The sequence below is a fragment of the Vombatus ursinus genome, unplaced genomic scaffold (genome assembly GCF_900497805.2).
Source record: "Vombatus ursinus unplaced genomic scaffold, bare-nosed wombat genome assembly UNPS02014778.1, whole genome shotgun sequence".
NCBI classification, from domain to species: Eukaryota; Metazoa; Chordata; class Mammalia; order Diprotodontia; family Vombatidae; genus Vombatus; species Vombatus ursinus.
This window is the reverse complement of record NW_020954556.1, coordinates 10204801-10232273: the sequence shown is the minus strand read 5'-3', so window position 1 is coordinate 10232273 and position 27473 is coordinate 10204801. Positions and strand designations below refer to the sequence as shown.

The 27473-nt window shown below is 41.9% G+C and overlaps 1 protein-coding gene across 2 annotated transcripts; it reads right to left on the bottom strand.

Annotated features, from left to right (window-relative positions):
* Window positions 1–23630: 23630 nt before the first annotated feature.
* Window positions 23631–26651, bottom strand: ADRB3 (adrenoceptor beta 3). 2 transcript variants are annotated; one of them, XM_027865048.1, is made up of 2 exons: window positions 25295–26651; window positions 23631–24504 (listed from the first exon to the last, which is right to left on the bottom strand). In XM_027865048.1, exons 1-2 carry the CDS (start codon window positions 26602–26604, stop codon window positions 24234–24236), a joined length of 1581 nt encoding a protein of 526 aa, XP_027720849.1. In that variant the 5' UTR covers window positions 26605–26651; the 3' UTR covers window positions 23631–24233. The 2 variants fall into 2 exon arrangements, with proteins under 2 accessions (XP_027720849.1, XP_027720848.1); XM_027865047.1 differs by having other exon boundaries at window positions 23631–24480.
* Window positions 26652–27473: the final 822 nt, after the last annotated feature.

Genomic DNA, 27473 nt, shown 5'->3' with positions numbered 1-27473 from the left:
ACCACTACCAACAACAAAAATCAAGAGTAGCAAACCATCTGTATGAGGATGTAGAGCAATCCTATTCCAGGTTACGATTACCACAACAAGAAAGGTAAGATAGATAAACTGTGAGAGCAAGAAGGGAGTTGCTGCTGTTGATATTGAGGAGGTCATCATATACTGTCCCACTAGGACTTCCTACAGCTGGCAAACAAAAGCTGGGGGAAATAAGATTTATTTTTTTGCTGATGTTTTAAGGCCACCCTGTTGTTATATTGTTATTTTAGAAGTCGTCTTTGGAAGTTCTCCCTCATCCAAAGAGCCATTTGTTAAATAGGTCATCATGTTAAAGTTGTACAACTGCAGATGTCTGGCTTTCCAGGTGGCTTTCCCAGGTGCAGCTAGTTGGGTTTCCTTTGTTGCATGTGTCTCTGTGGAAGTGCTATTGAGTTGACTAAGGTCTTAAGCAAAAGAATGTAGCAATGATGACTTGGGAACAATAGCAACTGTGTCATTGATAGCATCTTCCAGGCTCTTCTTCTTCTCTGGAATGTGTCAAGTCATAGAACTCTGTTAGAAGTCACGGGAACCTTTACAACTTGTATAAGACCTTGAATGAAACAGAGATCAGAGCACACATTAATGAAACAGAGAAAAGTAACAGCTCAAGTAGAAGAATATGTACAAAAAGCTTCTTGTTTTACTAAAGTAACCAAGCTTCCAACCAAGTCTGACATGTTTCACTTGCCATTGTGTCTATGGAGAAAGAAGTGAAATCACACCAAGTCAAAAAGCATGTATTAAGTACATACTATGTGATACATACTGTGCTAAGTACAGGCAATACAAAGGAAGACAGTAATAGCCCCTACTCAACCAGGAGAGCATCATACACAGTAACAGCAACATTGTACGATGATCAGCCATGAATAACTTGGTTTCTCTAAGCAAAACAGTGATCCAAGATAATTCCAAAGGATTCATGATGAAAAATGCTGTTCACATAAAAGAAAAAACTGATGGAGTCTGAATGCAGATTGAAGCATACTATATTTCACCTTTTGTGTGTGTTTTTTTCCCTTTTGATCTGTTTATTCTCTTACAACATGACTAATATGGAAATATGTTTATATAATTGTGCGTATATAACCTATATAAAACTGCTTACCATTTTAGGGAGAAGGGAGGGGAGGGAAGGAAAGAGGGAGAAAATTTGGAACTCAAAATTTTTTCAAAATGAACGTTTAAAATTGTCTTTACATGTAATTGGAAAAAATAAAATACTATTAAAAAATAGTCCCTGCTCTCAAGGAACTCACAGGTTAGTGGGGGAGAGAACATACACACAAATAAGTATAAACAAGTTATATACAGGATAGGTAGGAAATGATTAACACTAGCATTTTAGGGGCTCTGGAAAAGGATTGTTTTAGACCGTGGGATTTTAAATAGGACTTATAGGAAGCCAGGAAAGGCAAGAGGTAGGGATGAAGAGAGAGAGGATTTTGGAACTGGGAGGTAGCCAGTAAAAATATCCAGAGCCGGGAGATGGAATGTCTTGCAGAGCAGCAAGGAGGCCAGTGTCATTGAATTTCAGAGTATGTGGAGGGCAGTAAAATATAAGAAGACATGAAAGGTAGGAAGGGGTCAGGTTCCAAAGGGCTTTAAAGGTCAAGGTTTTATATTTGATCTTGGATATAAGAGGAAACCTCTGGAATTTACTGAGTGACATAGTCAGACCTGCACTTTAGGATGATCAATTTGACAGCTGAAGGGAGAATAGGCTGCAGTGAGGAGAGCCTTGAAGCAGGTAGTCCAACCAGAGGGCTATTTTGACAGTCTAACCATGGGGTAATGGGGTCCTATACCAGGGTGGTGGCAGTGTCAAAGGAGAGAAGAGGGAGGATGGGAGATATGTTATGAAGGTAATATTGACAAGGCTTAACAAAGGATTGGATATGGTAGGCGGATGGAGGATAACACCTGGGTTATGAGCCTGGGTGACTGGGAAGATAGTGGTGTGCTCAATAGTAATAGGGAATTTTGGAAGAGGGGAGAGTTTGGAGGAAAAGATGAGTTCAATTTTCTACACACTAAATTTAAGATTTCTACATTTCATACAGATGTCTAATTGGAAGAAGTGACCTCTAATTGGGGGAGAAAGTGCTGATACAATGCTGTTTGAGGGTTGGAGTTGGTATGTATGGTTTTTGAGGTAGAGACAAATGTGGTCCCAGATATTCTTCAGGAAAGAGACACATTAAAAAGACTTTGGGTCTTTGAAAACCTAAAGTTAAGGGTGGAGTCAAGATGGTGGAGTGAGAGTCAGCATTTTTGCCCAGCACACCCACCTCCTCCACAGCAACCTAAAAACCAGACCAAAAATCTGATCAAGAAAACCCAAAAAAAAGTCACAATGAGTCACTTTCTTATTCCAGGGAAGCTTGGGAAGATAGACAGAAAGATCTACAGACACTAGAGCTGTGACTGACCAGGAGTACTGCAATGGCAGATACAGCAGTGAGAGTGATGGGGAGCATTCTAGCCTCAGGGATGGTAAGGGAGCAGAACCTAAACAGCAGGGCTGAAAGCACCCGGGCAGAAAGAGATCCCAGGGGATCCCTAAAGCAATGCTAGGAACAGGAATGGGTGCCATTTGGCAGCTCTGTCACTCACTACCCCATTCCCAGTCCCAGTTCCAGGGTGGAGAGGAGCTGTTTCAGTCATTAGCAAGAGATGCCCTAGTTTTGTATGGAGCAAGGAAGAAGTTCCAAAAACTTAACTGTGAGGGGCAGCTAGGTGGCACAGTAGATAGAGTACGGGCCCTGGATTCAGGAGGACCTGAGTTCAAATTTGACCTCAGACACATCACACTTACTGTGTGACCCTGGGCAAGTCACTTAACCCCATTGCCCAGCCAAAAAAAAATGAAACAAAAACAAAAACTTAACTGAGCCCAAGAGTAGAGAGGTTGGAACTCAGTTCTAACCTTTAATCCTGGATATAAGCCTGCAGTGCAATAACCAGGGCAAGAAACCAAGATCAAAGGAGAGTGAAGCAATTCCTTCTTTCTGAACCTACCAAACAAACCTCCCAGTGGGCTGATAGTGATTGAGTCTAGCAGCAGTCTAATGAAATGTAAATGAGTTATAGGAAGAAATAGCAAAACTAAGTAAGGGACCTCAATTTACTTTTTGCTTTATTATCCATATAGAAAAACAAACAGAACATAAAACTTGTCAGGGGATAGGGGTTAGGATGGAATAGGATGGGATGACCTAGATAAATCTAGCCATAAAATAAATAAGAAAGAAATTAAGGAGTTGAATAGAATTTTAGAAAAGTTAGATTTGATAGACTTCTGGAGAATAGTGAATGGAAATAAAAATGAGCATAGCTATTTCTCAGCTGTATATGACACCATGACCATGTATTAGGATATAAAAGCCTCACAAACACATGCAGAAAAAAATGCTATAAAATTACAGTCAATAAAGGACTTCTGAAACATAGATTAAAAATTAGTTGGATGGGGCAGCTAGGTGGTGCAGTGGATAGAGTACCAGCCCTGGAGTCAGAAAGACCTGAGTTCAAATCTGGCCTCAAACACTTGACACTTACTAGCTGTGTGACCCTGGGCAAGTCACTTAAACCCATTGCCTAGCAAAAACAAACAAAAAAAAACCAACAAAAATTAAATGGAAACTAAATAACCTAATTCTAAAGATTAAGTGTATTAAAGAACAAATCAAAGAAACAGTCAATAATTTCATTAAAGATAATTGACTGACAACATATCAAAACTTGTGGGATGCAATCAAAGTAGTACTTACGGGGAAATGTTGGGGCAGCTAAGGGGTGCAGTGGGTAGAGTGCCAGACCTGGAACCAAGAAGAATGAGTTCAAATTCATCCTCAGACACTTACTAGTTGTGTGACCCTGAATAAATCTCTTAACCTTTGCCTCAGTTTTCCTCATCTGGAAAATGGAGATAATAATAATAGTACCTTCCAGAATTGTTAAGATAAAATGAAAAACACTTTACAAATCTTAAAGTACTATTTAAATATAGGCTATTCTTATTCTTCTTCCCAGCTTCTTCCCAGCTATCCATCTCTAATCAAGGCCTAGTCCTAGCCCATCTCCAATCTCTGACCTGAAGCCTTCTGGGAACATTGAGGAAGGACTAAAGACTCCAGACTACAAGGATCTTTTCCTTCTCTGAATCCCTTTACCTTTATTGCCAAATTTTTCTGCAAAAATTAGCACTTTCTTATAGATACATGTGTGTTAGATGTGTACCAATAATCATCCTGACTAAATTGTAAGCTCATTAAGAGTAGCTGGTATCATAGAAAAAAGCCCTGAATTTAGTATTAGAGGACTTGGGTTTGAATGCTTGCTCTGCTATTTAATACTTTTGTGACTTTGGGCAAATCACTTAATATTTCTGTGCCTCATTATGGCATGAAAAGCATGAGAGTGGAAAAAGACCACGAATCTCATCCAGTGGTTTCCTCTTCTGTAAAATGAAGCAGTAATAATAGCTAAAAGTAGCTAACGTTTATATAGCATTTACTATGTCAATCAATCAGTCAATAAACATCTATTAAACACCTACTATGTGCCAGGCACTGTACTAAGCACCAGGGATACAAAAAAAGGCAAAAGACATTTCCTGCCCCCTAGGAGCTTACAATCTAACGAAGGAGACAACATACAAGCAAATTTATACAAAGCAAGCTATGTATAAGACAAATAAAAATAATTAACAAAGGGGAGGCACTAATAATAATGATGGGAGTAACAACAATAACAGCTAACATTTTATAGTGCTTACTTTGTACCAGACTCTGTGCTAAACACTTTACAAATATTATCTCATTTGATCCTCCCAACAACCCTGAGAGGTAGGTGTTATGATTATCCCTATTTTATAGATGAGGAAACTGAGGCAAACAGAGATTAAGTGACTTGCCCAGGGCCACACAACTAATAATTATCTGGGGCCAAATTTGGACTCAGGTCTGTATTAAGAGGAGTTGGAAAAAGCTACCTGTAAAAGGTGGGATTCTTAGTTGAGAAGTCAATAGGCAGAGATGAGGAGGGAAAAGCATTCCAGGCATCAGGCACAGCCAGAGAAAATTCCCAGAGCCGAGAGATGGAGAGTCTTGTTTATGGAATAGCCAAGAGGCCAGTGTCACCGGATTGAAGAGTATGTGCCTCGCATTGTGTTAAGTGCCTTACAATTATTGTCTCACATCTCCAAAAGTCTCATGATGGAAAATGCTATCCACATCCAGAGAAAAAGCTATCGAGTCTGAATGCAGATCGAAGCATACTATTTGCTATTTTTTTCTTCTGTTGTTTTGTTTCTTCTTTCTTGTGGTTCCTCCTATTGGTTCTAATTCTTCCTTCCAACATGACTAATGTGAAAATACATTTAATAGGAATGTATATGTAGAACCTATATCAGACTGCGTACCATCTTGGGGAGGGAGGAGGGAAGGGAGAGGGAGAAAAATTTAAAACTCGAAAGCATATGGAAATGAATGTTGAAAACTAAAAACAAATTAATAAAAAGAAGGTAAAAAAATTATTATATCATTTGATCCTCACAACAACCCTGAGAAGCATATTAGAGATTACAGTGGAAAGAGTTCTAGATTTGAAGTCAGAAGTTTACATCTCAGCTCTGCTTTTACCCAGGTGTCCTTGGGCAAGTCACCTATCTGGGCCTCAGTTTCCTCCCCTGTGAAAAGAAGGGGTTGGGCTATATGAACTCTCAAGTTCTTTCCAGCCCCAAACTATGATCCTTGAGATCTCTAAGGTCCTTTCAGCTGTGAGTGTGTGATCATGACATCATAGAATCCTAGATTTACATCTGGAATGGACCTAGAGGCCATCTAGCCCAACCTCTCCATTTTACAGATGAAGAAACTGAAGTTGAAAAAGTTCAGCCAGGTCAGTCCTATCATCTTTGACCCCTTGCCCTTAACCTCAAATTCTTGTATTCTTTTCTATCTGCATAACAGCTGGCACAGTGCTAATCACACACCAAGCACTCAGAAATACTTGGTGATTGCCCAATTGATACATAGGCTTCACTGAGAGACAAACTCCATCTCCACAGTTCTGACCCCTTCTTGTGAAAGAATAATCCCTTCCCAGGCCTCCTGAGCACCACTGTCTCAACAAGGCTCCAGGTACCTCCATTCACCAGGAAGAGGATGACCACCAACATGGGATGAAGTCTCCCCAGGTAACTACTATACCTATCGCTGAGCGAGGACAAAAATAAAATTGAGAGGGAAGAGAGGATGAGTGAGCGAGAAATGTGAACAAATTTACTTCTTCTTTATCTCCATGAGGGGAGATGCCTGTGTGGCAACAGCAATGTTTCACATTTCTATAACTCTCTCAGGTTTACAAAATGCCTCCCTCCCTCCAACTCTTGCAAGGGAGCAGGGCTGTCCTAGAGACATCTCAAAGTCAACATGTCCGAAACAGAAATTATTATTCTTCCCCTAAAATCATCCACTCTTCTAAACCTCACTATTTCTGTGGAGGACATCACCATTTCTTTAAGTATCCCACATTGGGAAACTAAGAGTTAGCATCAACTCCCTCACTTCCTTCAATTTCTTTCATTTTTGTTCACCCCACATATTGCAAAATATGCAAATATGCACATCCATTGCAAAATCTTGACCTCAGACACTTACTAGCTTTGCGACCTTGAGCAAGTCACTTAACCTTTGCCTCAGTTTCCTCATCTGGAAAAACGAAAGTAATAATAATACCTACTTCCCAGGGTTGTTGTGAGGATAAAATTGAATAATACTTGTAATGCCCTTTGCAAACGTTAAAGAGCTATATAAACGCCGGTGACTATTTTGCCACAACATCCCTCACCTCTGATCCATTCTTTCTATAGAAAAAGCCAAGACCTTCCTTCATGGCCCCATTTCCTCTCACCAGGATAGACTTGCTTACAGGTCTCTCAAGGAGTCTTCCTTTTCCAGTCCATCCTCCACACAGCTGACAAAGTGATTTTTCTTGGATACGGATCTGACTGTGCCATTCTCCTATTCATTGCACTCCAGTGCCTCCAGGGAAACGCGCACACACACACACACACACACACACACACACACACACACAATTTATTTAGCATTTAAAGCACTTTGCAACCTGACCCCAACCTATCTAAATGTATTACAGTCTTTATACAGTCTCATTGATCCCTCCTTTGCTTTTCCTCCCATGCAGCCCTTCATCTCCCATCAGTATGCCTATCCATTGGCCATCCCCCAAGCCAGGAATGCACTCTCTCTTCAGTCTCATAGCCCTCTCTTCAAGACACAGCCCAAGTACCACTTTCTACATGAAATCTTTCCTTATCTCCCCTCAAACGTACACTGCTAGTATACTCCCTCCCTACCTTGTATTTATTCGTATTTATATTTATTCTGTTTATACTTGTCTATGTACTTATTGTCTCCCCAATGTAAACTCTTTTATAGTGGAGATTGTTTCATTCTTTGTATTCATATCCCCAAAACCTAGCATAGAACATAATAGGTACTTAATAAATACTTATTATTTGATTGAATTGAGCCCCTCCATCCATTTGATGAAATTACGGGGTGTGTGGCAAAGTCCCTTTCAGACTTTGCACCTTGAGCAACCCATTTGCTTTTTTTTTTTGGCTAGGCAATGGGGTTAAGTGATTTGCCCAGGGTCACACAGCTAGTAAGTATGAAGTGTCTGATGCCAGATTTGAACTCAGGTCCTCCTGACTCCAGGGCCGATGCTCTATCCACTGTGTCACCTAGCTACCCCATCCTCAACATTTCTTTTGGCATAATATTACTCCATTACAATCATAAGTCACAACTTGTTCAGCCATTCCCCTACAGATGAGCATTCCCTTGATTTACAATTCTTGCCACCACAAAAACAGCTATTATAAATATTTTTGGACATATAGGGTCCTTTTCCTTTACCTTTTATTTCTTTGAGACACAGACCTAGTACTGGTATTGCTGGATAAAATTAGAGAATGGCTCTAATTTTTATCAATTTAACTCAGCTCTGTACTGAAAATATATGAGAGACTACTTCACTTATTTCACCAGCAGTTCATTAGTATACCTGTTTTTCCTCATTCCTTCTAGCATTGTCGTTTCTGACAGGTGTGAGGTGGTTCCTCAGAGTTGTTTTAATTTGCATTTCTCTAATCAATAGTGATGTAGAGCATTTTTTTATATGACTCTATATAGCTTTGATTTCTCTTCTGAAAACTGACTGTCTATATTCTTTGACTGTCAGTTGGGGGATGGCTCTAATTTTTATCAATTTGACCTAGTTCTATAATATATACATGTTATATGTATATATATACCATATATATGTATATCAAAAATATGTGTATATTATATATGTATATATATGAAAGAAATGAGGACTTTATCAGAGAAACTTGCTGTAAAATTTTTTTTGATGTTACTTTATTTTCTGTGGTACCTTTGAGTATAGTTTCCCTGATTATCTCTTTTAATTAGGTCTATTTTTATTTTGCTTTGTCTGAGATCATGATTGCTAACCCTGCCTTTTTTACTTCAGCTGAAGTATGTTAAATTCTGCTCCAGCACTTTATTCTAACTCTGTGTGTGTCTTTTTGTTTCAAGTGTGTCTCTTATAAACAATATATTGTTGGATTCTGGTTTCTAATCCATTCTGCTATCTGCTTCTGTTTTATGGGTGACCTCATCTCATTCACATTCACAGTAATAATTACTAACTGTGTATTTGCCTCCATTCCCATTTTCTTCTGTTTCTTCTTCCCTTTCTCTTTTTCCCTGTCCCTCCACAAAAATTTATTTTGCTTGTAACTACTATCTGCTTTAATCTTCCCTCCCTTTTGTTATCCCTTCCCCTTTCTCTTATACTCTTCCCCTTCTGTTTCCTTATTGGCTAAGCTGCATTTCTATATACAACTGAGTGTGTATATGTATGCATGCATGCATGCATGTATGTATGTATGTATGTTTGTGTGTATGTATTCTTCCCTCTTTGAACAAATTCTGATGAGAGTGAGGGCCAAGCATTGCCCACCCCTCCATTTTAAAAGCCCTTCCTTGCACACCTCTTTTATATGAGCAAATTTTCCCCATGCTACCTCTCCCTTCTCCCTTCTCCCAATGCATCCCTCTTTCTCCCTGCTTCATTTTTTTTTTTTTGGAGATCATTCTAATACAATTGACATATGCCCATGCCCTTTGTCTTTGTAAACTTCTTTTAGCTGCTCTAATAATAATGAAGTTCTTAAGAGTTAAATGTATCATCTTCTCTTATAAAAATTCAAACAGTTTAACTTTATTGAGACCCTTATGATTACTTGTCCATGTTTACCTTTTTATGTTTCTCTTGAGTCTTGTGTTCAAATGTCAAATTTTCTATTTAGTTCTACTTTTTTCATTAAGAACACTTGAAAGTCCTCTGTTTCATTAATATCAATTTTTCTCTGAAAGATTACACTTAGTTTTGCTGGGTAAGTTATTCTTGGTTGTAATCCTAGTTCCTTTGCCTTCCAGAATATCATATTTCAAGCCCTCCACCACTTTAATTTGGAAGCTGCTAGACCTTGTATGATTCTGACTATGACTCCATGATATTTGAATTGTTTCTTGTTTCTGGTTGGTTGAAGTATTTTTCTCTTTGACCTGGGAGCTCTGGAATTTGGCTATAATATTCCTAGGAATTTTCATTTGGGGATCTCTTTCAGGAAGTAATCAGTGGATTCTTTCTATTTCTATTGTACTCTCTTGATCTAAGATCATGGGGAGGCTTTCCTTGATAATTTCTTGAAATATGATATCCAGGCTCTTTCTTTGATTGTGACTTTCAGGTAGCCCAATAATTCTTAAATTATTTCTCTTTGATTTATTTTCTAGGTCAGTGGTTTTTTTTCTATGAGATATTTCATATTTTCTTCTATTTCTTCCTTTTGACTTTGTTTTATTATTTCTTGATGTCTCATGGGAGTCATTAGCTTTCACTTGCCCAAATAAAATTTTTGAGAAATTGTTTTCTTCAGTGAGCTTTTTGTGCCTTTTTTATCATTTGGCTCATTTTTATGGTATTATTTTCTTGAGCATCTTTTATGCCTCCTTTACCAGGCTGTTAATTCTCCTTTCATAATTTTCTTGCATCACTCATTTCTTTTCCCAATTTTTCTGTTACCACTCTCATCTCTTTCTTTAACTCTTCCAGGAATTCTTGTTGGGCTTGAGTCCAATTAGTATTTTTCTTTGAGACTTTTTTTTGGTATCTCACATTCTCACATTGTTATCTTTTTCTGAGTTTATAGCTTGGTCTTCCCTGCCACTGTAGTAGTTTTTTTGATCAAATTCTTTTTGTTATTGTTGTTTGATCATTTTCCCAGCCTATTTCTTGACTTTGAACTATATGTTAAAATTAGACTCTGCTCACCTGAGGGTGGGGAGACACTGTTCCAAGCTTTAGGGGTTTTGGTGCTGACATTTTCAGAGTCAATTTTGGGGTTTGCAGGTTTTTGTTGCTTCCTAAGTGGGATCCAGGGACAGGTGTGTCATTGCTCTCCTGGTCTACATTCTGGTCTTTATGCAGGCAGGCCCCTGGGCCCTTAAAGCTACAAGCCTAGTGCTCCTCTTTGCTTTGGAACTATGATCAGAGCCCCATGTAACCAACCCTCAGTGCTACTCTCTACCCTGAAACTGTGACCAGAACCATGTATTGACAGTAAAGGTGCCAATTAGTGCCAGCTGTAGCCAGTGCTATCAAAGGGTCCCCTGTAATATCTTTCTGATCAGTTGTCTGACCTCTTTGACACTTCTGGCCTGAGAGCTCCCAAAGCTGCTGCTGCTGTCATATGTGTGGACTCTGGACAGGTCTCCACCCAGTGTCAGATACTTCTGCCAATCTCCTAAGTTTTCTTAGGCTGGAAAAATGTCTCACCCTGCCCTTTTTGTTGGCTCTGCCACTGCAAAATTTGATTTGAGGCATTATTTGTAAGTTGTTTGGAGGGGAATATTGAGAGCATTCAGCTGAGCATTGGCCTAGAATTTTAATTTCAAAGAGAATTTAACAAGAAGGGAACTGCACTGGTGGAATCTTTCAAGAGAGCTGAGAAATGAAGGAGCTCTGAGCTCTTCAGAACTCATTCCTTACCTTCTACTTTGCATTTCTTTCAGAGTACAGAAAAGAGGAGAAATTTCTCTCTCCTCCTCAAAGTGGCAATGATGTTTTTTGTTTTGTTTTGTTTTTGCTTTTAAAATTTTGTATTTTTCCAATTACACATAAAAACACTTTTTAACATTTGTTTTTTGAAATTTTTGAGTTCCAATCTCTCCCTTCTTTCTCTCCCTCTTCATTAAGAAGGCAAGCAATTTGATATAGATTATACATGCGCAGTCATGTAAAACATATTTCCGCATAAGTCATACTGTGAAAGAAAACATAGATTAAAAAGGAAACATAAAAAAAAAGTAAAAAATAGTGTGCTTTAACCTGCAATCAGATTCCATAAGTTCTTCCTCTAGAGGTGGATAGCATTTTTCATCATAAGTCCTTCAGAACTGTCTTGGATCTTTGTATTGCTAAGAAGAACTAAGTCTATCATAGTTGATCATCACACAATGTTGCTATTACTGTGCACAACGTTTTCCTGGTTCTGCTCATTTCACTTTGCATCAGTTCATGTAAGCTTTTCCAGGTTTTTCTGAAATCTGCCTGCTCATCATTTCTTATAGCACAATGGTATTCCATTACATTTATATACCACAACTTATTCAGTTATTCTACAATTAATGGACATCTCGTCAATTTCTAATTTTTTGCCAACACAAAAAGAGCTACTATAAATATTTTTGTACATGTGGGTCCGTTTCCCTTTCTTATGATCTCTTTGGGATCACATTAGTTTTGTTTGTGCAAAACCTTTTTATGATATTTATTTAGGATTAGTTTTCAACATTCACTTTTATAAGATATTCAGATTTAAATTTTCTCCCCCTCCTTCCCCTCTCCCTCCCCAAGACAGAGTGCAATCTGATATAGGCTATATATGTACAATCATATTAAACATATTTTCACATTAGTCGTGTTGTAAAGAAGAATTAGAACCAAAGAGAAAAACCATGAGAAAGAAAAAAAGCAAAGAAAAAAGAGAAAATAGTATGCTTCAATCTGCATTCAGACTCCATAGTTCTTTCTCTGGATGTGGATAGCATTTTCCATCATGAGTCTTTTGAAATTGTCCTAGTTCATTACATTGCTGAGAAAAGCTAAGTGCATTAACGTTGGTCATCACATAACGTTGCTGTTACAGTGTTTTCCTGGTTCTGATCACTTCAATCATCATCAATTCATACAAGTCTTTCCAGGTTTCTCTGAAGTCCACCTGCTCATCATTTCTTATGGAACAATTTTATTCCATTACATTCGTATGCCACAATCTGTTCATCCATTCTCCAACTGATGATCATTCCCTCAACTTCCAATTCTTGGCCACCCACAAAAAAAAAAAAAGCTGCTATAAATATTTTTGTGTATGTGGGCTCTTTCCCCATTTTTGTGATCTCTTTGGGATACAGACCCAGAAGTGGCATTGCTGGATCAAAGGGCATGCACAATTCTATAGCCTTTGAGGTATAATTCCAAACTACTCTCCAGAATGGTTAGATCAATTCACAACTCCATCAATAATGCATTAGTGCTTCAGTTTTCCCACATCTTCTCCAACATTTATCATTTTCCTGTTTTGTCATGTTAGCCAATCTGATAGGTGTGATGTGGTACCTTAGAGTTGTTTTAATTTGCATCTCTCTAATCAATAGTGGCTTACAGCATTTTTTCATAGGACTAAAGATAGCTTTAATTTCTTCATCTGAAAACTCTACCTGTTCATATCCTTTGACCATTTATCAATTGGGAAATGACTTGTATTCTTATAAATTTGACCCAGTTCTCTCTATATATTTTAGAAATGAGGCCTTTATCAGAGACACTGGCTGTAAAAATTATTTCCCAGCTTTCTGCTTCCCTTCTATCTTGGTTGCATTGGCTTTATTTGTGCAAAATCTTTTTAAATTAATCAGAATTATCCATTTTTAATTTCCTAATGTTCTCTATCTCTTGTTTGGTCATAAATGCTTCCATTTTCCATAGATCTGAAAGGTAAACTATTCCTTGCTCTCCTAATTTGTTTATAGTATCACCCTTCACATCTAAATCATGTACCCATTTGTATCTTGGTATCCGATATAAGACGTTGGTCTATGCCATAGACCATTTTCTGCCATACCATTTTCCAGTTTCCCCAGCAGTTTTTGTCAAATAGTGAGTTCTTATCCCAGAAGCTGGAGTCTGGGTTTATCAAAAAGTAGATTACTATAGTCATTGACTATTTTGATTACATTAAATTAAAAAGGTTGTGCACAGCGAAGGCGGCCTAGCCTTCCCAGAACTAAAACTGCTGGGAAAACTGGAAAATTATCCATTTTACATCCTGTAATGCTCTTGCTTAGTCATAAATTCTTCTTTTAACCATAGATCTGACAGGTAAACCATTCCATGCTCCCTTAATTTGCTTATGGTATCACCCTTTATGTCTAAATCATATACCCATTTTGACTTTATCTTGGTATACAGTATGAGATGTAGTTTCTGCCAAACTGCTTTCCAGTTTTCCCAGCATAGTTTTTGTCAAAAGTGAGTTCTTGTCCCAAAAGCTGGAATATTTGCATTTATCAAACACTAGTTTACTATGATCAGTGGCAATGATGTCTTGCAGCAGAAGCTCATGCAGGCTAAAGAAGGGGGGGAATGGCTTAGCAGAGAAGAGACCCAGTATTCTTAGTGGCACCCCCAAAGCACCTTCTTGTCATGACTATTGGATGATCAGACACTGCCTTAAAGAAAGGAGGAGAGGAATAAAGACCCATATTCGAATGAGCTCTGAATTTAGAGCACAAGATGAGTGAGGTTAGCCCTTACTCATCATGCTCCTCTTTTTCAGCCCCAACACCTTCACTAGTTGTTCCCTTAGACAGGATTCCCATGTCAGTTTGAATCAGAGATAGATCCTGGGAAGGAAGAGGTGCTGGTAGGGGCTTGCTCACGTGACCCTCAGGAGGGCTTCAAAAGGAAATGAGAGTCTCTACAGGGTATCTAGCTCATTTAATAGCGTATTGTGGAGGAATGAACACAGGATTTAGAGTCAAAGGTGGTTGTTGTTGTTGAGTCGTGACTGCACGGACCATAGCACATCAGGCCCTTTTATCTTCCACTATCTCTTGAAGTCAGTCCAAGACCTACAGTCAAATCTGGGCTCTGCTAATTGATACTTGTATGATAGCCAGTTATTTTCCTCATTCATAAAATGGGAGAATGGGGATTGGAAATACCTTACCACGAATGTCTCAGCTCTAAGTCCTATGATCCTATAAATTTTCCCCATCCTTTCTCATACCTGAGCCGAATCTGCTTTACAATATGGCCACAAGTAGTCATTCTGCCTTTGCTCGAAGGTCATAAGTGAGAGAGAACATGCTGCCTTCCCAGACAGCCCATTCTACTTTGGTACAGCTCTGCTGGGCATTTTTTTCCTTAGAGAGAGCCAAGATTTGATCTGCGCAGCTTCCATCCTTAGATCCTAGCTCTGCTCTTCAGGGTCAAGTAGAACGAACGTAATCCTTCTTTCTACATCATGACAGCTCCTCAAATACTGGTAGACAGCTATCGTGCCTTCCACTGCTTTTGTCTCTCCCAGGCTAAAGATGTTACATTCTTTCAATGGATCCTAACATGGGACGGTGTCTACTTCTCTCACTATCCTTGATCTGAGAGATTATTATTTCTCTCACATTTATAACCAGTTATTAATTGAGATTAAGATTTTCCCTTTTCTATTTCCTCATTCAGAAATCAGCCCTTGTAGGTTATTGGGTCAGCGTCTGAAGGAGATTGCAAAAATCCTCAGGGCACGTGATTTTCAATCTTGGGCGGCACTCCGTCCAACTAGAAGACTTTACAAGGAGAATCGAATCTAGGTGTAATTTTTAACCCACCATCACCATCCCTCGTTGTCCACTTAGGTAGGAGTAGTCTGGCTTGAGAGTCACCATACCCATTCCCTCATTAGAATAGGCCCACTTCACATTATAATATTCATTCTCTCATTATTTGTTAACCAATCAGAGTTGATTACTGCCTGTGGGGAACATCCACTCTTCCAAGGGTATATCAGCTCAAGAGACCACCATGAGGGGTTTTTGGTTTACGAGAGAAAACCAAATGACCATCTTTTTATTAATTATTCACTAGCTGTAACGAATGAAATTATTAATTACCCAGAAATTAGGTTTCTTTTTTTTGTTGTTTGTTTGTTTTTGCTTAGGCAATTGGGGTCAACTGACTTGCCCAGGGTCACACAGCTAGTAACTATCAAGTGTCTGAGGTCAGATTTGAACTCAGGTCCTCCTGACTCCAAGGCCAGAGCTCTATCTACTGCACCACCTAGCTGCCCCCCAGAAATTATGTTTCTTGAACTTTCCATTCATCACAGTTCCTCTCTTCTGAACTTACATCAGTTTGTTTATGTCCTTCCTTAAAATGTGGTGCCAGAGCTGAACCCAACACTGTAAACGTGGCCTGACGAGGGCAAAGGGTGCCAAGACCATCCTCTTCTTAGTCCTAGACACTACTGTCTGCCATGTCAGTCTGCTGACCTTCCATTGACCTTCCAAGGAGTCCTGAGTTCAAACCCTTGCTGTACTCTTTATTACCTGCGTGATCTTAGGCAACTACTTCCACCTGTCTGGGTCTCCAGTCAATTCATCCACATGTGTTAATCACCTACTACGTGTGGGAAAATTCTAGTTCTTTGTGAACAAAGGTGTGGGGAGATTAGACCTAAATACTATGATTGATGGGATTAAATCTCACCTTGTATACCTGTCATGAAGATGTTTCAGGTTATTTTTCTTCTGACTGTGGTTTTTATAGAATTTAACATTCCTGTAGTTAGTAGCTAGGTGGCACAGGGCTAGAGCGCTGGCAGTGGAGAAAGAAAGACAGCCTCAGACACTTACTAGTTGGGTGAACCTGGTCAAGTCACTTAACCTCCATCTGCTTCAGTTTCCTTATTTGGGAAATGGGGATAATAATAGCACCTATCTCCCAGAGTTCTTGTGAGGCTAAAATGAGATATTTGTAAAGTGCTTTACAAACCTTAAAGCACTATATAAATGCTATTATTTCTACTAATAGCTGATATTTCTATGCCTCTTTGATATTTATAAAGCACTTCCCTCACAACAATCTCATGAGGTAGTTAGCACTAGTATTATTATCCCTAAGATAATAATAATAATAATAATAATAATAATAATCCCTAAGATAAGATAAGCATACTGAGCCTCAGAGAATCAAAGAGGATTCCCCAGGCTCACACAGCCAATAACTGTCTAAAGCCAAGACTAAAATCATGTCTCTCACTAAGACCACAGGGGGAAGGAAGTGAGGGTAGAGGAATCCTCCACTCTTCCTATATTTTCAGAAAACAAATTTGAAATTTAGGCTATGAATTTGGTCGTAATCAGCATTCCCCGCCCCCCCACAAATGAGGGGTAAAATGGAAAGTCCTCCTTCCTATGACTAATGAAATCAGATGTCGTCTTCATTAAACCCTTGGGGGCAGACCTACCAGAAGACCAGAGCAAATCGGATAGACTTATTCAGAATAAGTTGTTGATGCTTTATGGTGGCTTGATGTATTCTCTTATTGAGGGAATATGTTTGCATTTTCAGCCTTCAACCAGAGAGGAGACTGATGGTGGAAATTTCAGACAAGTCAGTAGAGGACATATTCATAGACAAGTGTTACTTTGTGCCTCCAATCATACCCCATAGGGGACTTTCCTTTCTGCCTATGAGTAGAGTTGTCTGTGGCTCTTAGCCAGGGGAAGAAAACAGCAGCAGCAGCAGCAACAACAACAGTAAATAGTATTCTAGTTTTAGCCTAAAATGAAGCCCAGGCATCAGTAAAGATTCTACTTGTTCTTTCCAGATTCTGCCAGCAGGGGGCGCCAGGCTCACCCAGTGTTTTCAGAAGGACATCGCAGGATAAGAATTAACTAAGATCAGTCTTCATCCTGCCCATCACAAAAAAAAAAAAGAAAAAAAAAACACTGCTCTAGGTGATTCTCATTGCCCTGTCTGTGATGAAATGTTCCCTTTTCTGACCGTAGGTGCAATTTTTGCTCTTACTGCCTGTTTAAAGCACTGGCATGGGAGAATGTATGGTGAGATGTAAGGGACATCAAACTTGAAATCTGAGAAACTGGGTTTGGATCCTGACTTTGCTATTTCCTGTTATCCCTTCCACATCTCAGGGGTTAGGGGTTCGGTACCCCCAAAGTCTAGAAAGTCTGCGTAAAATGTTTTGGCCCTCCCTTCGGACCAGAGAAATCTGAATTTTTTCTTTTTCTTTTATGGGGTGTTTATAGTACCAAATTGTAAAAACTGGGTTAAGTGTTTAGTCATAGGTTCTGTGTCATTTGCTAGCCTTTGCATGGTGCTGTTGGCTCCCTCAAAACTCCCCCAAAATTCCCATTTAATTTCTTATGCTGACCAATAATACTTTGAAACCTTGATGGGAAAGTTGGGATGTGGAAAGGATAACTGTGTGTCCTATGTGACTTTGCACGAGTCATTTAACTCTCCCTAGGCCTTGGTTCCCTTACTTGTCGAATGAAGCAGTTGGACCTTTGAGGACCCTTCCACCTCTAAATCTACCATTTTTTTGGTTTTCCAGAAAGAAGCCTTCCCCGGTCACGTCATCACTCCAATGGCACATCCTGTCATAGGGGACTCCTTGGGTTTTCAAAAATTAGATCCAAATAAGCCATATGAGCTTTGAGTTGAGGCTTGGGAACTAGACTGTATGTGTCACAGGAGAAAACATTAACTGGAGAGTTAACCACCAGGTAATTATTTTTCCCATAGCAATTCATGAAACAAATGTGTAGTGGGATTTTGGTTTGCATTAGAGGAAAATTACAGATTTTTTGAAATATCAAAGTAAGAAGTAACACTGAAATATTTGGGGGAGGGGGCTGGGCTTGGAGTTAAGTGACTTGCCCAGGGTCACACAGCTAATAAGTGTCTGAGGCCAGATTTAAACTCAGGTCACACTGACTCCAGGGCCGGTGCTCTATTCACTGCACCACCTAGCTTCCTGGGAAAGGACCATTTCTTTTGGAAGAGACAGGAAAAAAACATTCTGAATCATTAACATGAGAGCATAGGGAAGTAAGTGCAGCTAATAAGCCACACATACACACATGCACATATGCACGATGATGATTAGATCCAATCAGTGATAGTCATGTTAGTTCGGTCAGTCAGTCTAGAATTTCTTAAGCATCTACTACTATATGTCAGCCACTGTTCTGAGTGCTGGGGATGCAAAGAAAGGTTAAAAAAAAAAACCCAGTCCCTGCTCTCAAGGAGCTTACAGTCGTATAGGGAAGACAACATGCAAACAACTGTACAAACAAGATATATACAGGATAAATTAGGACTGGTTTCAGAGAGAAGGCACTAAGATTAAGGAGGACTGGAAAAGGCTGGATATGAGAGATAGTGTTCCAGGCATGTGGGGGAAGAGGGGAGAGAAAGTGGCAGAAAGCAAAAAGTCTTAGAGTTGGAAATGGAGCTCTAAAAATGCTAAGAGATAATACCCGACCCCTCTCTCCGAACCCCAGCTCCCCCAGGCCAGAAGCTAGACCTTGGTAGGAGATACAAGAGGAAATCCAAATAGGGAATCAAACAAGGCAGTTAGCTGCACCCTGCTGGGCAGGCTTAAAAGCTTCTGGATTAAAATGCCCCGACCACTCAAAACCCCTTAGACTGGCCTTGGGTTAGGAAAGATGGAGAAAGTGGGTTTTATACTACTAATTCAGACAGAGATCAGACCAGACTGGGCTGAAATAGCACCAGACAGAGCTCATTGAAAATCCCTTTGCCTCTGTCACCCTAACAATCAACTTTCCATGCTCTTATTTCATTTTATTTTACCTTTTCCCTCAGATTCCCTAGTGGATTCTTTTTAACCCCAGCCTTGTCTTGGGTGAATTAAAGGAAGGAGGGTTTCTAGAAAAAAGAACTTTCTAGGGTAGCCCGACTTTCCAGGTCAGAACCGGTGGCAGTGGGAGACTGTGAAAAATAATATTTATATAGAGCTTACAATGTGCCAGGCACTGTATTAGGTCCTTCACAATTATTATCTCATTTGATCCTTACAACAACCCAGGGAGATAGGTACCAATATTATCCCCGTTTTACAGATGAGGAAACTGAAGCTATAAGTGTCTGGAGTCACATTTGAACCTGGGTCTTCTTAATTTCGGGGTTCTGTGCCACCTAGCTGAAATACAAGCCCTGGGAATCAGCTACAGGAGCTATTCCTCCTCTCCCAAAAGGATGACTTCCTAATGGATTGGGAAAAAAACAAACACTGGACTTAAGAGTCAGAAGGTCTGGATTTGAATCCAGCCTCTTGCTTCTTCCTAGTTGAGCGACTCTAAGCAAGTCATTTCTTCTCCCTAGGCCCACTTCCTCTAAAATGTAGCTGCTGAGACTAGCTGATCTCTAGGGTGCCTTTGGGCTCTAAATTGCCAATACCATTTATTCTTCTTTCCATTCTCTAAAGGGCAAAAGACCAGAGTAAGGACTGCTCTCCACCTATATTATCGTTAAGGAAAACTGAGGTGCCACAGGGTGATTTATTTCAAGGTTTAATAAAGTGGAAGAATTATAAAGGATTACATCCCAGTCCATTGTTCCTTCTGTTAAACAGGGCTGGAAATTCCTACCCTCAACCTTGCCGCCCCAGCATCTGTTCTGCCCCCTCCCCCCCAAGAGCTAATAGTAGATGGCTCGAGGCAAGGATATACCAAGGACATTTTGTGTCTTTAGCCACTGCCTGGCTCTCATCCCTCCCCTCAAGCCAGGCTCTGTTTGTCTATGCTCAGAAATACAAACACACCTGCCCTGTTGGTGCATCCTGCAGGGAGAATGAAGAAATATCTTCTTTTTCCTGAGAAGTATTCAATGGGGAGATTATTTTTCATGGATATTGCCAAGTCAGATTTACTGAATCCCTACTTGTGTGGCTCATAGAGTGCTAGGCACTGTGGGACGGAATATAAGACACTTTCCTCACCCTCCGTCAAGGGTTCTTAACCTGAGGTCTGCGAATATGTTTTTTCTTTAATATTTGGTAACTGTATTTCAATATAATTGGTTTCCTTTGTAAGCCTATATATTTTTGCATGAATTTAAAAACATGGTTCTAAGAAAGGGGTCCATAGATTTCATCAGACCCCCAAAGGAGTTCGTGACAGAAAAAAAAGTTAAGAACCCTTGCCCTAAGGGAGAGGTTGCTTGCTCAAACACTCCCCCTCCCTTCACTTTCTGGTCAGCAGCCATAGCAAAGGGTTTGGGGTAAGACTATTTTATCCCACCTAAAGCAAAAGCTCAAGGGATTATCAGAGTTCTCACCCTCCAAATTTATTGTTATTGTTCAGTAGTTTCGGTTGTGTCTGACTCTTCATGATCCCTTTTGGGGTTTTTTGGCAAAGACACTCGAGTGGTTTGCCATTTCCTTCTCCATCTCATTTGACAGATGAGGAAACTGAGGCAAACAGGATGAAATGACTTGCCCAGGGTCACATAGTTAGTAAGTGTTGGAGGCCAGATTTGAAGTCGGGAAGATGAGTCTTCCTGCCTCCTGCTCTCTATCCACTGCTGCTCACCTTTGGCATGGCCCTGGCCTAAAGTTGCTTCCCTGAGGGAATATCACTGTGAGTATAACTGTTTGCAGCCACAATCTTCCAGACAACTTTCTTGCGAACTTTTTCACCGTTGCTCTTTCTTTTTGTCACGTCTCACCTCATATATACTTATCTGTGAATTTACTGTCTCCCTCTACTAAAACGTACACTGTTTGAGGGCAAAGATTGTCTTCTGCATTTGCAGCCTTAGCCAGAAGCACTTTTTTTAGACTGGACCTGTAGGAAACTCCCTCTACTAATACAAATCGACCCCTGATTTGCAATTTGTCATTTTGGAGGGGGTGGGGCAATGAAAGGGTCACATAGCCAGGATATGTCAGTGGTCAGATTTGAACCCAGATTCTCCTGACTCTAAGGTGAGTTCTCTATTCAATACTCCATACTGCTGGTACTTAATGCTTGTTGATTGTTTAATTGCTATCTCATCATCTTGAACACTCCTTTTCTTAGGAACTTCAGTAGTAATGCATATTTCTAGACAGCTTTAATATCGACAAAGAGCTTTCCTTCCGACTACCCAGTAAAGTAAGTAGTTACAAGGATAATTGTCCTCATACTGTAGGTGAAGAAACTAGGTCTTAGAGAGGGTAGGAGATTTGCCCTGGGCCATGTACTGAAGATGTGTAGGAGCAGGAAATCAAACCCAGCTCTCCCATCGCCAAGTTTCAACATTTTCCACTACTGTTCTGCCTTGATTATAAAATAAAATAGAATTCAGGGGTGAAAAGGACCTTAAGGATCATCTAATCTGACTTCCTCCTTTTACATTTTAGGAAATGAGAAGTCAAGTAACTTATACAAAGTCACACAGTAAGTAGCAGAGCCAGTATCTGAACCTCCATCTCCTGATTCCCAATCCAGCATTCTTTCCACTCTACACCATGTTACTTGCCAACAGGTTCCCTCGTCCCTTGGTTCTACTTTTGACAGAGGAAATAATGCCTTTGGAAAAATCACTTCCACTCCATCCTCTCATACCTCACCTCCCTAGATACACCCCCCCCCCAAAAAAATCAATCATCAATCTTGCTGCTGGCTGGAGTCCCCTTGGAAGGCGTGTGAAGCCCAGCAGGCTCTTTCCAGTTGGTCTGTAAGTTTTCACATCTCAGTTCATGGATTGGATGTTTGACTTCCACCCTTCAGATTGCCAGCAATGGTTTCCAAGAGCAGCCTGCTCCCCACCAAGGCTGTAAATCTCTCTCTCTCTTTGCAGCTGGACCATGGGTTTCTGGAGAAATGCCAAGAGCTGCTGCCTCTTGAGCTGTCAGATACAGGGGTGACAATCCACAGATGGAGCCCACAGTCTTAGCACAAACCTAAACACTCAAACCTGAGTCTGACAGCTGGCGCAGAGGAGGGCCAGTGGACCTGTGGCACGAGGAGCTCGTGGACAACATTCAGGATGTTTCTACTAACCAGAGTTTCTCCAAATCACCCTGCTCCCACTCCCAAGTCTGCTGGTTTTCGGGGGTAATATGAAATCCTTACCCTCCACTAGGCTAAAGCAAAGTCTTCCTCTTATTTTCAATAAGGGCCAACCCTTCAAAGGCCTTCAGAGTCCTTGGCCAGACCTTCCAGTGTCTCAGATTCCAGAGAAGGAGCAATGCTTTGAACAAAAAGGAAACAAGTCATTCTTGGGAAATGTACATCCCAACTAATAAAACTTGGTTTCCTAGGAAATGGGTAGGAAAACACAATCCAGACCTCATTCATATTCAAATACCAATATACAAAAGTCTAACTCATCCTGAAAGACAGAGACTATAGTTTATTCTTTTTTCCATCACCCACAATGCCTTGCATATATATATATATAGATATAGATATAGATATATAGATATATATAGATATAAACCTGTTGCACAGGTCATTAAGCAAGTGGTTTTTCTCAATTAACAAAAAGGTCTTAGAGGCAGACTAGGGTACATCTGGGACCTTGAAATCAGAAAGTCATGGGTATGAGTCCTGCCTCTGATACTTAGAACTAGGGGTGTGATAATGGATGTCACTTAACCTCTCAAGGTCCCCTAAGCAACTCTTAAAAAATTCCAACAAGTTGTTGATCTGGAATAGTATAGGGGGTTTCCCCATTAATAACCCCCATGCCAATGAAATCACAGGTCCAGACCAAAAAAAAAGCTTAAAATAAGCATAGACATGTTTTAAACCATAGTTTCACTTCTAACTAGATAATAAAGATTTCTATAGGCAAGGGAAGGGGGAGATGGTATCAGAACATATTTACAGCATGGTACATCTCTTATTGGCTCGTAACAATGCACTATGACCCAGCTATACACACAAACACAAACACATATGCACAGACAAGTGTAGCATCATACAAAACCACTTCCTGACAGTATTCTGGATATCTTGTGTGCCTGGTTCGCACCTCAGGCTCACAGCAAGGTAAGCAATGTGAACTCTGAATTGGAGCCCAACTGACTACTTCTATGCTAAGGTACAAACCCTGGAGCAGCACGACTTTGCCATTTAATCGTATTTCAGATGGGGATGCCCTAACTTGTGAACCTCTCCAGGCTCCTTTGCCAAAATAGTTGTGGCTTAACTTGAAGATAAAAGTTTGGAGGAATTTGATGAAAAGGGGAGGAGAGAGGATTATGAAGATTATCTCTAATTTACTGGATGTATTTGGAGCTAGACCAAGGATAAAGGGGAAAGTAGGCAAAAGAGGAAAATGACTCAGGAAGAAAGGAAAAGGAATGAGAAGAAAGGGGCAAAAGATTGGTTTATATACTGACATTTATTGATTTGATTTTAAAACAAAAGAATAGGTTTACCTTTCTATAAACATCAGGAGTTTATAGAAACTTTCAAGGGGATACCCTCTCCCCCCACCCACACAAAATAATAGGAGCCCTTCTGACGCTTTTGTGAGGTAGATATGAGCTGTTCTCTCCCAAAAAAAATGAGGGTAAATGAGGCTTAGTAGTGAAATGAGGAAGCTAGGAACAAAATCCAGACTTCTGGATTTCTCCTATCCCCTACTCTTACCACTGGGCAGCAGCAACTAGGGATATTCCTAAAGACTTGAAAACTGCAAAAGGTTCTCTTAGTTGCCATCATTCCACGATCTAGGAAACTGAAGGAATGGAACAGGGATGCTCTCTTTGCCCTGAGACCTTGTTCATGCAGCACCAACGTGAGAGAGATGGGGTGCCCCTAGGCACTGCTGATCCCTCCTGCTCCTGGGACTAATGAGGGCAGGCTGAAAGGATACACCCACTTGCTGAGGTAGTGATAGGTTATTCCGTTTAGCCCAGTGCTTTGGAAGCTGACTCCATTTTCTCCGTAACAACATCTGGAAGGAGCTAGGAAGATCTCAGTCTACTCGCTCTCAACCAATAGGCTCCTTAGCTCCTTATCACAGTAACAGACAGCTGGTCCTGAAGGGCACAGGGTGGAAGGCAAGGGCGTAGCTCTGACAGTCTCACCACTCCACGGAGGGCTTGGCTGGGAGACCCCCGTCTCAAGACACAGTTTGAGTGAGTTCCCAGGTTGTTCCAAGGGGTCTGGGTCAATGAGATTGTGGCTTCTGTCAGCTGCAACCCAAGGCAAGGAACTCCTGGAAGTCCTGAAAGGCATAGACATCTTGGGTCTGGCAAAAGGAGGAAAACAGGGCACTGAAGAGGTGGAGTGAGAGGGGCTGGTGAACGCTGGACAGGACTTAGGATAAAGATCACTGAATAATGAGAAATGTCCTGAAAGATGGGGTAACTGCTTACCACTCCCCGACCCTACACCTCTACCCTGCCCCTCTCACCCTCGCCCCCAGAGAAGAATTTTCACTCTCACAAGCTCTCCAAGCTGATTGGTTCTTTACAGCCCAGGGGCAGGTTTTCTCCTTCTCTGCTAAACCTTGGGAAGGGCAGGGATGGAAGATGAAGCCAGTTGAGCTTCAGTCCTCAGAGAACTGAGGTTTGGCTCAGTCAGCGCTTGTACTGAAAGCAGGCATCTGGAAGCGCTGAACCAAATTGTAGCCATCACCACCGCCGCCGCAGCCTTCCCCACCACCACCTAACCCACCCCACCCCACCCCATTTCCCACACTCCTTTCGCAGAACTCGGAGCAGGATACTAGCCCTTAGTCCCAGGATGGGGCACCGCCCTCCCTCTTCGCACTCTAGCTTTCGGACAACTGAAGAATGCAGTGTTCCTCCAAAGGCCAAGCTCTCCCTCTTGCCTTATGCCCCAGATTTACAATAGAGATAAGAATCCCGAGTTCTCTATTTCTGGCAATCCGCTTTTCTAAGCGCAGCAGACTCTTCTCCCCTTTTTCCTATCCAGACCATCTCCACCCCTAATTCTCTTTTTAAAAGTTTGTAGAGCAAGGCACAAGTATTCTTTCATCATCTCAGTACCAGGGCCATTCACTCCTTGGTACCTACCCCTCAAGCTGTGGGCATTGTGCAATCTGTGTTACCTCCCGCTGTCCCTCCCACAGAGAGCGTCCCCTGCTGCCTTGCCCCACGGCTTCGGTCCCATCTTCTATCCCCTGACTCTGGGCAGCCTTGACAGAGCCCGCGACCCCAGCGGTTGGATCTGGGGAGTCTTCAGGAGTTCGGGGTAGGCAACGACGGGGACATGGTGATCGCGGCCGGGCGTACAGGCGGCGGTCGCAGCGGCACAGCAGGCGGCGAAAGGCGCTGCGAAAGTCAGGGCTGCGGCAGTATATCAATGGGTTGAAGGTAGAGTTGGCATAGCCAAGCCAGTTGAGGGCGAGGAATGCCGAACTGGGAACCAGCGCAGGCCCCCCGAGGGCGCGCACCACATTGGCCACAAAGAAGGGCAGCCAACAGAGGGTGAAGGTGCCCATGATGAGACCCAGGGTACGCAGGGCCCGGTGTTCCCTAAGAGGCAGCAGGCGTGCTGGTCGGCGGCCGCCGGACTGAACTCCCGCAGGAGGGGCGCAGGGTCTTTCTTGGGAAGGGGGCAATAGGGAAGGAGGGGGCTCTTCTGGAGGGAAGCGACCAAGCTCCCGACGCAGCTGGCGCAGCTGGCGAGTAGCCACAGCAAAGACCCGTGCGTAGACAAAGAGCATGACGAGCAGGGGAAGATAGAAGGAGACAGTGGAGGAGAGCAGAGCGTAGGGCAAATTGGAGGCGAAGGCGCAGCAGAACGGATTGGAGTGACAACTCTGTGCCTCGGCGTCAGCTCCTACGCGCCACCACTGGCTCATGATGGGTGCAAAAGACACTGCAGTGGACACGACCCACACCAAGACAACAGCTGTTCTGGCACGGGGCTTAGTGACCAAGGCGCCGTAGCGCAGTGGATTGGTCACTGCCAGGTAGCGGTCCACGGCTAGGGCGCAAAGAGTCTCAATGCTGGCGGTCACACACAGCACATCAATAGAGGTCCACAGCTCACAAACCGTGGCGCCGAACGGCCACTGTCCCGTCAGCGCCAAGGTGGCCCCCGGGGGCACCACTAGGAGCCCCACCACCAGGTCAGCCGCCGCCAGCGAAGTCACGAACACGTTTGTCATGGTCTGCAGTCGTGGGGTCCTGGCGATGGCCACGATGACTAGCAGGTTACCTCCCACCGTCGCTAATACAGCCAGAGCCAAAAGCGCCCCTGTCACCGCTGCTGCCCACGGTGCCGCGGACAGCCCACTAGTGTTGGTGACGGCGGACGCCACCGTTGGGTGGTCGGGCCACTCGGGCAAAGAACTGTTCTCATGGGGCCACGGAGCCATCCCCGATTGAGACGCAGGGGAGGGAAAGAGGGAGAGGGGATTGCCTGGCTCACCTAGCTCAGGGGAGGAGGTGGCAGGGCGTGGGAGAGGCTCCCCGGGTCTGAGCCATCTTCCCCGCCTGACTGGGGCCAGGAACTCTCGGCTTTCCCCACCCCCACCCCCCACCCCCCCGCCCCGGTGCCACCACTTCTGGGAGGAGTGGAGGCCCTTAAAGGGGCAGCAGCCAATAGTCCCAGGAGGGGAATAGAGGGGTGGAGATAGGGAGGGAGAAAAGGGGAGAAGATGAGGGAGAGGGGACGAGACAAAGAGGAGGAGGAAGGATGGATGTTGTTTTCGTTTGCCAAATCTGGAGCAAATGACCCTATATTTGTCTATCCTGTTCCCTTCCCAACCCCAACTTTATACTATCTCCCCAAATTTGTCTGCTTCCATATACCAGCAAAGGCTTGGGCTCCAGGGGAAATTTGGTATACCTCGAACCAGGAAAAAGGTAAAGAAAGAAGCAGAATCTCAGTAAGGAGACATTCCTTCCTAAGGAAAGAAGTCAAGGGATAAATCAGGCCCAAGGATCTGCAGTAATCTCTGGTTTATTTGGACGACTCTCTTTGGGGTTCTTTAATTTAGATAGAGAAGAGGCTTGTCACCCTTTCTCCTCTATCAGGCCTTTATTCTGAACAGCATTTCAAAGGTAAAGAAGCAACATAAGCCTTTGCTTACGTGTTTTTCTTTCTCATTCTTTTTACTTAAAAAATTTTACTTAAAAAAAAAAGTTATTCTATTCTCTCTTTCCCTTTTGAACTCCTAGGGAGAAGTTTCTGGTTGTATTTGGAAATGGTTACATTTACATTAGGATTTAGCACTGTTTGCAA